Source organism: Notothenia coriiceps, unplaced genomic scaffold (genome assembly GCF_000735185.1).
Source record: "Notothenia coriiceps isolate Sejong01 unplaced genomic scaffold, NC01 NC01_scaffold00034470, whole genome shotgun sequence".
Taxonomy (NCBI): domain Eukaryota; kingdom Metazoa; phylum Chordata; class Actinopteri; order Perciformes; family Nototheniidae; genus Notothenia; species Notothenia coriiceps.
The window spans coordinates 222,121-236,609 of NW_011367171.1; the positions used below are offsets into that span (position 1 = coordinate 222,121).

Sequence of the window (14,489 nt, forward strand, 5' to 3'; positions counted from 1 at the left end):
CCCCCCCCCCCCCCACACCTTTAACTCCATTTAACTTGTACATTTTATACATTTTGTTCGCTCTATCTGTCTCCCGTTTCAATCATTATTTACCCCTCCCCACCCCACGTCCCGTCTGGTTCTTGGCCTCTAATCTCACCAGACTGAGAGCATATACCCACACACACACACACACACACACACACACACACACACACACACACACACACACACCACACAACAACACACCACACACACACACACACACACACACACACACACACACAGCAACACACACACACACACCACACTCCCCCCCCCCACACACACACACACACTCCCATACACATAGGCACAATTACATAGATTGCAGATGACTTGTAATCTGACCATCTGACCCATAGACACAAAACCATCATCCTGCTGGCTATATTCTCTATATATATATATATATATATATGTATGCCCATGTGATCCTGTGATGTAACTTTTGTCATTTTCGTTAAGCTTTACTATACTGTCTGTGTTTGTGGGTCGGTTGTTTATTGTGTAATCATTACAATATATATAGGTACATTCCTTAATAAACCTGGAGATGTCATAAGGAATAATTCACTCCATAATCTCCCTGATGAGATGCTTCCTTCATCAGAACAATCAATTACAAGCACTATTGGACATTTCATTTAGCCTGCTGTGCATACTTCCATTTAATATCAGAAGGATTTGTGTGATTTCCCTACTGACATAACTGTCCTCTTTCCATACATGCTTATAGAACATACATACTTTCATGCATCATCCCACCCAGCACCAGCTGGCTAAATAAGACAAACTACATTATATATTTCATATGTGTCCCAGGTCTTTGGGCATTCTCATTCCCGGTCACAGTATCCTTGCACCTCTGTTTTTCTCTCTGCTCTTCCTCTCGCTTCCTTATCTGTGGTCCAGACTTCCTCCCAGTCCCCCCAATTCTCACAGGCCTTCCTCTGTTTTGGCCCCAGTAGTTTTCCACCAGAGGAAGACAGAGCACCTCTGAGCTTTGGCTCTGCTAACATTAGAGAAGCCTACTCCTGCCTAGCACTATCATAGTATGTGTGGGCAAGCATGCGTGTGCGTGCTATGTGTACACTCGCTGCTCATTCATAGCATTTCAGGCATACCGTGGCACTGTTGTCCACTCATAGCCCACGGTCGCCCTCTAAGGGCAGAATTGGCTAAATATTTCTCACAGATGGACTCCTGCTCAAGTATTTCGAGGGCGTTCTGCCTCAGCTAATTAACACTTTTTTTCAAATATGACAAGTTAAATAATTAATTTTAGAAGAAGTTACTGAACTTTTTCCCTCTCTCTCAGCTAATCAAGACAGACAGAGGAACACAGATTAACTCTGAATGACCCCAAAACATATGAAACCACGCATGATAGCATTTGGCCTTCCTCTATTCATTGCAGACAGAATAGGAGGCTACAATAACGGAGACAGGGTGAAAGGATTTTGGGGGCAGAGAGGAGGAGGAGTTGAGGCCGGGGTGCAGGGTGAAAGAAGGGTGAACTAGAGAAAGGGATTTGTGTTGAGAAATTAGCCTGGATGAAGAGCGTTGGTATATTATGTCAGCATTAACAGACAAGAGAAAAATAGAGGATAAGCAGAAGGGGGATGGGCTGATTTTGGAAGAATAAAGGAGAGGCAGACGGAGGGAGGAGAGAGTGGACAGTGATGGATGAAGGGAGGGGAGATGTCTTGAGTTGAATAATGGAGAAACGGCTGGACTGACCATTTTAAATGCTCATCTTGCAAGGGCCAAAAGGACTCTCAGTGTTTTAACTATAGTGCATGCATATAACAACACAGATTAGCATGTAGTTACTACAATGAAGCTGAGTAGGGACAGCCAATGGTGTTGGTGCCTAGTAGAGGGAGTTGTCTTCTTATTGCAAGACAATGAGACAGAGGAAGAATGAGGCTTTATTACATTGGAAGCTAATCTAGAAATATCTAACAGTGTAAATTAGATTGGCTCAGTAATGGAGTATCCCACTAGTGAGCAGCTAAACCCATTAGAACCACTGACAGCTCCTCTGCCTGTGTGGAGGGAGGTGTGAAGCTGCTATACCACAGCAAATTAATAGGGTATTAAGTGTACACGTCAAAGTAAAAGTGTGTGAGAGTGTGACTGGAAATTTGATGAGCGCGCCTTGTGAAAACATAGTAAACCTTCCAAACCGCAGCGTCCCCCCCCCCCCCACAGATCTAACATTCCAGTGTGTGCACACTTACTACTTGATTACCTGCAAAGCAAATGGAGGGGGATGCATCTGTTTAGTGTTTGACGGTGCTGACTTGCTCAGTGTGTGAAACGAATATCTTCAGCGCTGACTCAGATGTTAGCGTGTGTGAGAAGTTGCGACCCTGAACTCTAACCCCTCGACCCAGCTGACAGTTTGAAATGCTCCCTAGAGGGAACGTTGAAAGACAGAGTTCCTGTGTCAGTTGTTTGACCGCAGCCAGTGAGAGTCAGGCGACAAACAGCGGGACAACAGGGAAAGAGGAATGGCAGAAAGAAAAGGAAAGAGGTGGTAGAGCTGTGCAAGGACAATAGCAGGACTTCAAAGCCTAAGTGAGAAGGCAGAGTGTTGAAGAACTCACCTACTGTCATAACCCATTTTATAACCTTAAACTCACACACACATACACACAACTTGCCCGCTGACGCAAAAGCAAGAGTAGCTCCGTAGAGAGAAATGACCTCTTTGCCGCAGAGAGGAAGAATGGCTACAGCCACCTTCAACCCTTGCTGTGTACCCACACCTCAGTCACATGCAAGAAAACTCACACACACACTACAACACACAAGAGGCTTCAGTAGGCCTTGATAAACAGATGTGCTCATGAGCCCGGAGCATGAGACGCCCTGAATAAGGGTCTTCAGAGAATCCCTCTCCCATACACACAAACAAACTAACACACGGGAAGTAGACCCTGTGTGGAAAGGAGGTTTGCAACATCTCACACACCTGGCTCTCACTCTCACACACGACATAGCTATCACGTTAACGCGACTCTCACTCTCCCGAGAACTGTCAGTCAGAGGCGAGAGAAAACGTAGAGGGATACGAGAGTCTCCGAGGGTGGAGAGCTTTGATGATTGAAACGCAAAGTAGAGGGAGCGAGGCGGATGGAGTGAGACAAAGGTTTACTATAGTGCAATTCTGGCCCTGAGTTTTTTCCAGCTACTTGATTTGTTGTGAGATAAAGATAACAGAATCCCAGGGGGGGAAATGATGGTTCAAGAATGAACAAAACTGGACATCACAAACTTTAAAACAACTTCAATGCACTGGCAGTCATATGAGCATACATATAACACACATCCACACCAGGCAGGGTAGTGAAAGCTCCACATGGGGTAAGGTAGGGGTTGAAAGGGCCCTGCAGCCTTCAGGCAATCTGTCTTTGGGGAGGGAAAGGGTATAATTACACCCCATTCATTCCCCCTCCCCTCCTTTTCAAGAGAACACGTTGGCCCCAGACCCCTAACAGCTTTTAATTAGCCAGACCAATGGTGGAGTGCAGGAGGAGGGGGGCACATGAGGAGGTGAAGAGAAGGATAAAAGGAGAGTTTTCCTAAAAGCATGAGTTGTGAATGAAATTAGCAACAGAGTCTGTTTTTGTTGGCTTTTGACAAGCCTGTGTTTCCAAGCGGAGGTATACCAGGACGCAGTGTGGGAAAAAAGGTGTATCCTATACAATTTGAAACTACTCTTTACTTCAGAGGAAACAACTAGAGATCTCCAAGTACCTTGTTTTCTTTTACTCTGTTATTACTGCTCCTTCTCAAAAGAAAACAGAGCAGAGAGGAACAAGACGAGAGATATTTTTTGCCAATTAGGCTGCTACAGACTATGTCTGTTTTTTTCTTTCACTAAAACATGTGCACTTGCAAATACACACAAACAAAGGCGTGCACACATACACAGGAGTGTACACGCATACAAAGAACCTTTTCTATGTGAGAGCAGTGATTGCAAGTGGAGGCTGATCAGCCTGTTAGCCCTGGATAACAAGTGTAGAGCTGTGCTCAGGGAACAAAGCATGTTTTGACAGGTATAGGTTAGCTCTAACGACACACACTGTAGTACAGCGGCAGGAAGGAGGGGTTAGAGGCCCACGATTGGAGCCAGTTTGTCTGTGACTTGACCAGGGGGTCCTAACAGGAGCCACAACAACAGGACAAGGGGGGCTGGGGACACCACTTCCCTGGCTTTGATGCCGGGGCACACACACTAACAGCACACATAAACAATTGCAGACATACAGGAGTTGTTTTCATGTCACTTTCAATCTCCACAATGCGCTAAACACAAGCATCTACAAGCAGTCATTCAACATACAGGTTAATATGTGGCCCCAACAAATCAGTTCATCACTGATTCATAGCTAATTAATATCAAAGAGTTCAATTTTAGTGAGGGACAAATGTAACAACTCGTGTTTTGATTGAACATTGTCACTGCAAATATGCAGTGCTGCATTTCTAGTAATTGTTCATCTTTCCTCTAAACTTCATTAGGACCGCAAACAAGCATAGGAAGTGAGCAAAGAGGAGCCGGGGAGTCTTGAAAAGAGCCATAAAACTAAATGAAGGGTGAAGATGAAAAGGGAGAAAGAAAGCGACGGTCTTCCACCCACTCTGTCTCTGTCTTTAATGAAATCCCAGAGAAATAAGAGACAGATCTTCAGATGGAGACAGCAAATTAGTGTCAGGCTTCACAACAGGAGCTTTGACACATTAATGGACAGACACCCAGGTGGACAATTTAGTGAGACAGAAGCAGTTGAAAAAGACTTGATGGAAAAAGACACTGGGTTGTATAAGATAGAAAAGTGGAATAGCAAGAGAATGGGAGATCTTGTCCTTACAAGTGAGAAGTGAATATCTGCTGAAGGCAAAACAGGGGGAAGAGAGCATGAAGGTGTGTGAGTGGGTTGGTGGTAATGTGAGATTCTAGCATTTTTTCTCGTTCGTAAAAAGTGAACAAGTCCGACCTGATCCTCCTTTGCACAAGTACAGCACAAACACCCTCACATGGTACCTGACCTATACCCTACTAGCTGTGAATGTGTGTGAAAGTGTGTTATCGCGTGAGTACACCTGTTTTCTGTTGCTGCACGAGCAAATGTGTGATTAGCCCTCATTGTTACTATTAAAGTGGTGTTGTATGAGCCATGCTGTAAGGGTGTGTTTGAAAAACATTTGTCTCTGTTTTTTTGGTAACTGAAAACATTCCCTGCTCGATTAATACATTTGTGAGTAACCTCCTCCTTTCTTTTTGTCTCCCTTCAGCTTCCTGTGGGATGAGTACAAAGTGGAAGTGCGTATTAACGACTATCTGGACATCATCTGCCCCCACTACACCCACGGTGAGGTGTCATCGCATGCAGCTGAGCGCTACGTTCTGTACATGGTGGAGAAGGAAGACTACGAGGTGTGCAAGCCTCACTCCTTCGACCAGCTGCGTTGGGAGTGCTCACGGCCGTTCGCTCCCCACGCCCCCGAGAAATTCTCAGAGAAATTCCAGCGTTTTACCCCCTTTACCCTGGGCAAGGAATTCAGACAGGGAGAAAGCTATTATTATATCTGTAAGTATAATTAATAAAACCTTTTCATCAACTTGTTGTGATCCTCAGAAGGTATCTTGTACTAAAACTGTCCTCTCTTCCTTATTTTCCACAGCCAAGCCGATGCATCACCATGGTCAGGATTGTCTAAGGCTGAAAGTGGATGTTGCCGGGAATAGCGGCTCCGCAAAGACCAATGTAGAAAAATCCAAGGCAGAAAATACAGGAAAGAGCTCAGATGGAGGCAAAGGGAAGTTACCCTCTGGAGGAGTTCACAACCCTTCTAACCGGCTCCCAGCAGGTGAGGATCGTTCAAACTAAAATACCAGACAGATGCAACATAGTCACAGCAGTCCCATGTCTGAGAAGAGCTCAGCTGGGGGTGTTTTACATGCCTGATTGATGAAATCCAATACTGACTCTCCCTCCCTTTTCTTTTCTCAGATGACCCTGCTGCGATGGAGCCAAAAGTACAGAGGAGCGTCGGCAGTTCACAAGCAAAGCTGGTCTCCTTTTCACTCGTCTTTACCCTGCTCCCAGCCCTGTTAGCCCTGATGCTACACTAACTGAGCAGGATGCTGAAACAGAGACAATGTCAACTCAATGCCGGTCATTGGGACCATGAATGAACACAGATTTTTTTTATACATATTTTTTATACGAGCATGGACAGTGGTGTGAGTGTGCGTTTGCGTGTTTATTTGTGTGAATGTGAAACGTGGATCGTTCCAAAGAAGAGGACCTTTTTTATTAGTTTATAACGAGGATGGAAATTCTCCTTTATGATCGTTTAAGATGCACTCTTTTTTTTAAAGTCATTACGAAAAAAACTTCAAGCAAACTGATCAAATACTTTGTGGATGATTATCAATGTGAAAAGGACAAGAGGAATACATTGTATTCATTATCCCGTGTTTTCAACTTTGGTAAAAATGTGCAATGCGCTCCCCATCTCCAAATGTTAGTCATTTTTCTTCCTCTACATGTAGAGAAGTTATTAAGTCTGTGTGTTGCAAATGTTGTCCTCAACTTCCAGGACTGTAGGATTTTTGTCATGTTGTTGTGTAGCACTCAGCTCCCTATTGTTCCATCTGAAGTCTGTTTTATCTTTCAAGTCTGTCAAAACACCACTGTGAGATCCACACGGATACAAAAGCAGTCAATCTGGTTTAGCTGAACTCCACTGAAAGGATCTGATTTCACACACTCTTTCAGTTCAGCTATAAGACAACACGGGCTCATGGGTCATTAAACACTAGAGTAACATAATACATTTAATGAAGTGTTTTGATTTGATTAGAAGAAATGCACCATAATCAATTAGGATCCTAAAAATATGTATTATGTTTTGTGTCCCAAGTCTTTACTAGTCGATCACATGTTCTCATTAGGTAGATAGCCACTGATCAGCAGACAAAAATATGAAGATACATTTGAAAACAAACATGGGATTCAGGGAGCTGAGCATCTTCAGTACTTAAGGTTATTCACTCATTTCTACATGGTACACTGGCTGATGTGCAGATGTGTTTCCATTTGCACATAGTCAAACCTCAAACTGAAGGGACTTCCCAGATTACATTTACAGTTGTTTGTTTTCTTGTTAATCATGCTTCATTTTGTAACTGTATATATGTGAATATGTACATAGAGAAAACTATAAGAAACTGTTTTAACATGTGAAATAAAAAAACGTGACGTAATTATAGTTTCTTTGTTTTTCATTAGCACCAGTGGTATTTATTGTGCGTCTTAAAATCCTGCTGACATCATTGTTATGAATTACACAATATTTTGGTACCGATTAAATCTCTCCTCTACATTTCCAGGTCTTTCCCAACCTCAATTCTCATCCCCCCTTTTCTCTGCCCTCTCCCACCTTTCATCCCTGGGTGCACAACTTGCCCTGGCTTAGATTTCACAGTCTGAAAACCAAACACGAGTGGGGTACGATGAAGGAGTGGGTATACAGGATATTGCAGCCAGAGAGGCCCCCGAGCAAACTGACAACAGGGTGTGAAGGTGTCACTCTCGCCTCCTCCTTTTTTCCCTCCTTTTTTCCCCTTTCTTGTACTGCTCTGTACATACTCTTGGATCTACACAGCGGTATGTTGAATGAAGAGGAGCACAGTGCGCTGACCTTCATACCTGCAAACCTCAGAGCTGACTGAAAACTGCCAAAAGTCACCGTCCCCTGTAAAACCACGCAAAATACACATTCAAATCCAGGAGTTAAACTGAGTTGTTGATATTTCTATACTCACGTCATAGTTTAAATTCACCGCAGATGATCACACAGCCTCTGAAATCTAACATTGATGTAATTGTATAGTTCTGTGCAGGTTAAAGCAGGAATTTCACTGCCCGATGAAACACACCAAACATGGTGATTTTCACATACTGTCTCAATTATGTTTCATGATGTCATACAGCAATGTGCAGAGATTATGAAATGCAAACAGACTGTAACCCTAAGATTAGCAAAAAAGTAAACAGTACAAGCCTAACAAATAAAAAACACCATCAAACTGGAGACAAAGAAGTTTTCAAAAATCCCTCGAATCAGAAATGTGTACTCTGCAATATTTTCATACTTTTACGTTAATGTTGTATGTAAAATCTTAATTGTCACAATGTCTAACCACAGCAATCAGATGTTGCAGAAAATAAGAAATAATTCAGTGTTTCCCTCTGCATAGGCGGAGCAAAAGTAGAATACAATGAAATGCACTTCAAGTTGTTCTTACGAAAAATATTGGCAAATATACAGTTAATTCTTCTAGAAAGCAAGAAACCACGCGTACTTAGGAAACATATTGAGATATTTCACATGTCTGAAAGTATAGACAAGACAAAGGGTCCATTTAGGAAAGAGCTTTAGATATTGCAATTACAGTCTATGTTTTATTTACAATTGAATAACAGGAACCAGAGACAAAAGAGCATCTGTGTAGAAATGACAACAATCATTATAAGATGAAGTGAAAAATAAAATGTCAGATGCAAACTCTTTCTGTTAAAGCTAAAATAAAAAAAAGTGAAGAAGGGAACATTATATATTAAATGTCAAGTTTGAGAGATTGTTAACAATGGTCCTTTTTTAAACTCACCCACTTCTGCAGCTATGATGCTCGGCCTGAATCGTCTGATCGAAAGGCCAATGATTGAGGGGGAACAGTGGTAATTCTGGTAGTCCTGCATTTACAACACGTTGAGGTCAAAATCCATCAGCAGGATCAGTGAACCTTCAAAACATCTAATATCTGCCAAGTAATTATTTATTGCTGATCATATACACATTATTCCTTAAAATGGTTTGGATTCAGTGAACATTACACGATTCATCTCAGTGTTCTATAATTCTATTTTATTATTTTTGACCAATTTAATTTCCCAATCCAACATCTGAAGTGAAAAGTGTTTTTGGTGAATTGCATCGCTAATAAAACCATTATCCACTACAGGAAATCACCAAAATCATGCAAAAGTATATTTCTTCAAAGAAATATAGGATACAATTATTGTGTAAAGCTATTTCACTTCACTGAATGAAGTTATTGAATATTTTTGCAGTATTTATTTTTCGGTGTTGCACTTTGTAGACGGTCCCTGAGCACTCGTCCCCAGTCCTGCTTCAGGTAGAGATCAATGCAAGTGGTACAGCTCGAAGGACAGCACGTATTAGCTTAGCCTTATTACTGTTTTAAAGAGACGCGGTTTGTGTTTTAAGAGTTTGAATCCGTCTTTCTAATTTACTTCTACCGACTGCTTTTTTCAACGTCATGACGCGTGTGCAAATGGCATCGTTTCAACATCCTATTGGAGCAACCCTTTCCACATGCTTCATCCCACAGCCAATCAGAGCGCAGAAACACTGAGCACACTGATTGCAAACACGGAAATACAAAAAAAGTGAGAAAAGCAGATCCTCCGCGTAGTTGTATTCTATCTTCTATTGCAACCAATTTAAGCACCAGCACACATTGCTCGTAAAAACACACAACCAGGTAGACTGTTAGAGTCTTTTTCTCTCCTTCTATGGATTTAATGCAGCTTCTGTCATGGGCCTGCATCGTGTTTACAGTCGGGATGTTCTCGACTGGACTGTAAGTTAAATGGCAAATGTAATCTTGTATAGCACATTTTCCATTCACATGTTTATGCTACTTTATTGGTTTGAAGGACACATTAGTGCATTAAGAATAATTGTTTGAACCCATGTTATCCACAGGGGTGTTAACTTGTAAAATAAACTTTACTCTGTCTCTCTGTCTCTGCCTACGTCTGTGCGTGTATTTAGGACCGACCTGAAGAAGATGAGAGAAACCAAGAGTGCAGACAACATCCAGTTTCTACCTTTCCTCTTCACATGTCTTAAGTGAGTGTGTGTGTGTGTGTGTGTGTGTGTGTGTGTGTGTGTGTGTGTGTGTGTGTGTGTGTGTGTGTGTGTGTGTGTGTGTGTGTGTGTGTGTGTGGATATGGATATGTGAGTGTGTGTGTAGTATTGTTGTCCAGCTGTCCTGGTCATCACATCTGATGCCCATTATGTTTCCACAGTAACCTGGGCTGGTTGTATTATGGGCTTCTGAAGAAAGATCAGACGATTGTCTTCGTCAACGTTATCGGAGCTCTTCTCCAGATCCTCTACATTATCGCGTACCTCCACTACACAACACAAAAGGTGAGCCAATAAGGGTAGACGGATGCCACTCAGTGCGGATCCAACTATTGTTAAATTGGCACAATCCTGTCTCACGTCAACTCTGTGTTTTTTTTGTGTTCATGTCAGAGGCTGGTGACGTCCCAGACTGTAGCAGCAGGGACGGTGCTGGCGTGCGGTTGGTTCTACTTCACCACGTTTCTTCCTGAAGGAGACTCTCAGCTCAGCCAGCTCGGCCTCACCTGCAGCGTGATCACTGTCAGCATGTACCTGTCCCCACTCACTGACCTGGTACACGCTCACACGCATTACAAACAAACACAACACGCACAGTGCATGCTCACAGTCAAATGAAGATATGAGGAGACTCAAAAGTATCCTATTTCTAGCAATATGCAATACCCACTGGTGGTCATTTACAGAAATACTTTATTGAGGTAAAATGTTGAGGTAATTGTCCTTTACTTAAGTATTTCCATTTTCTGATTATGTATACGTCTGCTCTACTTCATTTCATAGGCAAATATTTTCCTTTTTACTCCATTAAGGGCATACAAATAAGGGTAGACTTAAATGTTCACTGGGGGAAGGGTATATATATATATACTAATTAAAATTAGCTTCACCTTCGGCAGCTGCAACCTTAAAGTAGAGAACACCTTGATAGATCAATTATTACATTCCAGTAAGATGATGTATCACTCTGAAATGGTCCATTCTGCATCATCAAGATTTGTACTTGTGGTGCTTTAAGTATATTTTGGTGCCAATACTTTTGTACTATTCGATGATAATGCTACTTTTAGTAAAATGTTTGAGTAGACCTACTTTCACCTCTGCTACCAATATGCAAAGTATCACAGAGACAGACAGTTGCTCGATAAATACACTTTCAAATCTTCCGTCTTTTGAACAAAATCTATAAAATGCCAAGATGAAAATGTAATGCTCTTAAGTTTTTTTTTATCACTCTTAATTCCTTTTTCTGTTTTGCAAATCTAGAAAGTATAAATAATCACTTAATACATTATCAACAAACCAGTTATGATATACAAACATAGGATTGATCTTCATGTGGTGAAAAAGCAAACAAGATAGTCTTTTGATTTGATCATATGCCTTCCCTTATTAGTGTCATATCTTGTTTGGATGGCACTCTTTTTTTAATTATAATAAATCTATGAGTTATTTACCAAAATTAAGTTGAAAGAGTTTAAGAAATGAGCTTAGTGAATTATTGCACAGCCCAAAGTGTAGGCAGTCATTCATGTTACTAGTCAATTCTGTGTTTCCGCCCCTTAAAACCTGTCAAATGACAGCTGGTTTCATGTCTAAGTGTAGCTTTAGGTGGATTTATGTTGTTCCTGTAAAGGAGCGCTAATGATGAAATGGAGAAAAGTGGCACCCAGGGCTTTATAATGATTCTACTGTACAAAGTTTACATATTTTACCTCCAAAGACATGAAACCGTCACTGAAAAAGAATGCATCCTGTGAAACCTGCAAATTAAGTTTTTAGGCAGGATGTTATTCTTAAACACTTAGTTTGTTCTTAAAGTGTTTTTGTACGTGTCACAGTGCATACACAATGAACAATGAACAATATTAACTTCAACAACTGTAAAAAACACATGTATTTTTTGACCATGTACCTATACTGAACCTCTGCACAGACAACAGGCAGCATATCAGTGTCTAAGTATCTGACCTCTTTCAGGTAAACTCTGCACGTGCAGATATATTTACCAGTGAAGGGACAAGTCCCCTTTGTCTCGTTGTGTCATCTTGTCGCTCCGTCCACTATCCTGTTTGTCTCCTTCCCTCCATCTGCTTCAGAGCACTGAATGACCCTCAGTCAGTTTCCTGCCTTTTTTTTTCTCATCTGCGTCTTCCTGTTATTCTCTGTCTCTATCTGTTTTGGCCTTATCCCCTCGGTTACATTATGGTGTCTCCTTACATCTTACATAATCTTTTGTTTGCTCTTATTAGCCGGGATAATATCACACTTATTCAGACTGTTCTTTATGAAAGGCATTCATAGTGTTGGAATTGTTTATGCACAAATAGTGACATGTAGAAGCCAATTTCTAGAATTTCTGTTTCAACGTTGTAACTGTGCGAGGGGAAAGCCAAAGCTATTTGACAAGTACTTTAATGTAATTATGCTAGAGCCCTAATGCAGTGTGTATTGAAGCAGCATTTTTATTTTATTTGGAGGGGGGGGGCAAATAAGCATGTTATTTCCTATTTACACATTCAGCAGAACATAGCAACATAATTATTCATTCGGAGATGACCTCTAACATATGCAAGTCTGATATTCATTGTCTTTTTAGCTCTGTTTTGGTCTGTAGGGATCTGCAGAGGAGTCAATGATAATCTTTGTTTGTCTCTGCGAATCATCATATCTTTCACATTACAGAGTTATTTGACCCATATAAAAGACTTTAATTACAGCAGCTGTATCTCTATGGTTATCTCTTTCCCACCTCCCTTTCAGGTAGCGATAGTGCGTAGTCGTGATGTTCAGCGCTTGTCCTTCCCTCTGAGTGTCGCCACCTTCTTCACTTCAACCTCCTGGGTGCTGTACGGCCTCCAGCTACACGACCAATATATTTGGGTAAGACACAGTGAATATACACACAAATCACACCTGGTAACACACCTTTTTAAAAGTGAAATGAAATGCAGGTCAAATGAAAGCTATGGTTTCCTAAATGTTTGTATTCATTGCAGGTTCCAAACACGCCTGGGATCTTCACCAGCCTCATCAGATTTTATCTGTTTTGGAGATTTGCGGCTGTCAATCAAAGCTCACCTGCTTATAGGTCCATGTAGAGATGAGAAAATGAGGGGGGAAGTAATACAAACGAAAAAGATCTGTTGACTCCATGAAGGGCTGAAGCGAAGACCCCTGCCCATCACCTGTCTTGTACTTTTAATCACACAGAGAGGCAGCAGAGAGATATAACCCGTTAATGGGTGAGCACTGTGGAAGTGGAGACAGTTTTGTGTGTTTGTTACCTTTTTGGGGAGGTGTTCACAAATAATGGAGTGATGGTCTGGTTCAACAGTTTTTTGTCTGCAACTATTTGTTAATCATGTCTCCTTCTTTGTGTCCTTCAAGTGCCTTATGTGAGATCCTGTTTGCCATTAAAGATGAATGGCATTTACTGATCTCCCAACATGCCAGGAGACTTGCAATCTGTTCCCAATCCGGTGAATGTGACTCATCTCCTACTAGCCAAAGATGTGGAGTTGAAACTTGCTGGCTGCTATTTTAATATCATATTGTGCTCTGTTCCCTGGTACTCATGTATGGAATAATATAGTATATTCATAGTATTCCCTGGTGATGCAATGATGGTTTCATATCCTTTTAGATTTGGTACTCTCGCTTTTGTATCCTGGTGCAGACACATATATTGAGTTATCAGTAGCAGTAAGTTATATTTGTTATTTCTATTATATATTTCATGTCAGAGTCTTTCTGTTACATAATGTGTATGTTGGATTATGTCCACGATAAAATATTGTCTACTTTTATTAGTAATGCTATTTTTATAAGCTATTTGTATATGAGATTACAAATGCATTAAAAAAAAATAACACCATAGTGTTTGTTTAAAAGAATGAATAATGTTTATTTCTGTCGTGGGTAATGGAGTCTTGCTTGTCTCCTCATTATAATCTGTAATATGGACATGTTATGCAAAGGAAACAGCCGGTTGTCAGCGCTGATTCACACTTCTAAAGTTTGTAAGATCTTTAAGAGGTGTCATGTTAATACATTTTTACCTAAACTCTCAATGACTTTTGTTTCTTATTGCTTGTTTACTTGTGAACATGAATGTTATTTTGGCCCAACAAAGTGATAAAGCTGCACTTGACCCTTTGAAGTAGGAAGATTTGTGCTGTTGGTTTTGTTTTGAATGCAGTAATGAGCTTACATGCAGATGTGTGGAGATAAGCATGTGTGTGTGTGTGAGAGAGAGAGAGAGAGATATTGGTGGTTGTTGAACGAGAAGAGACAAAAGCCTGTTTGATGGTGCAGCAGTGTGAATGAGCTTGTTTGTGTGAGTATGTTGATACAGAGAGGGCAGTGGTGGGAAAGGCCATGCCAGAGGTTCTCATCGTGTGTGTGTGTGTGTGTGTGTGTGTGTGTGTGTGTGTGTGTCCCTCTCACCTGCACTCCCAGGATGCCGAAGATGATGAAGAAGGCGC

At 41.3% G+C, this 14,489-nt stretch overlaps 2 protein-coding genes across 2 annotated transcripts; both read left to right on the forward strand.

Moving 5' to 3' along the window:
- Nucleotides 1–5,316: 5,316 nt before the first annotated feature.
- On the forward strand, nt 5,317–7,309 carry efna1b (ephrin-A1b). The gene is made up of 3 exons (XM_010790587.1): nt 5,317–5,627; nt 5,722–5,907; nt 6,051–7,309. The coding sequence occupies exons 1-3, from the start codon at nt 5,450–5,452 to the stop codon at nt 6,170–6,172; spliced, it is 486 nt and encodes a 161-aa protein (XP_010788889.1). The 5' UTR covers nt 5,317–5,449; the 3' UTR covers nt 6,173–7,309.
- Nucleotides 7,310–9,486: 2,177 nt separating this feature from the next.
- slc50a1 (solute carrier family 50 member 1) lies at nt 9,487–14,093 on the forward strand. The gene is made up of 6 exons (XM_010790588.1): nt 9,487–9,712; nt 9,907–9,984; nt 10,164–10,287; nt 10,396–10,557; nt 12,766–12,885; nt 13,002–14,093. The coding sequence occupies exons 1-6, from the start codon at nt 9,645–9,647 to the stop codon at nt 13,101–13,103; spliced, it is 654 nt and encodes a 217-aa protein (XP_010788890.1). The 5' UTR covers nt 9,487–9,644; the 3' UTR covers nt 13,104–14,093.
- The last annotated feature ends 396 nt before the right edge of the window (nt 14,094–14,489 follow it).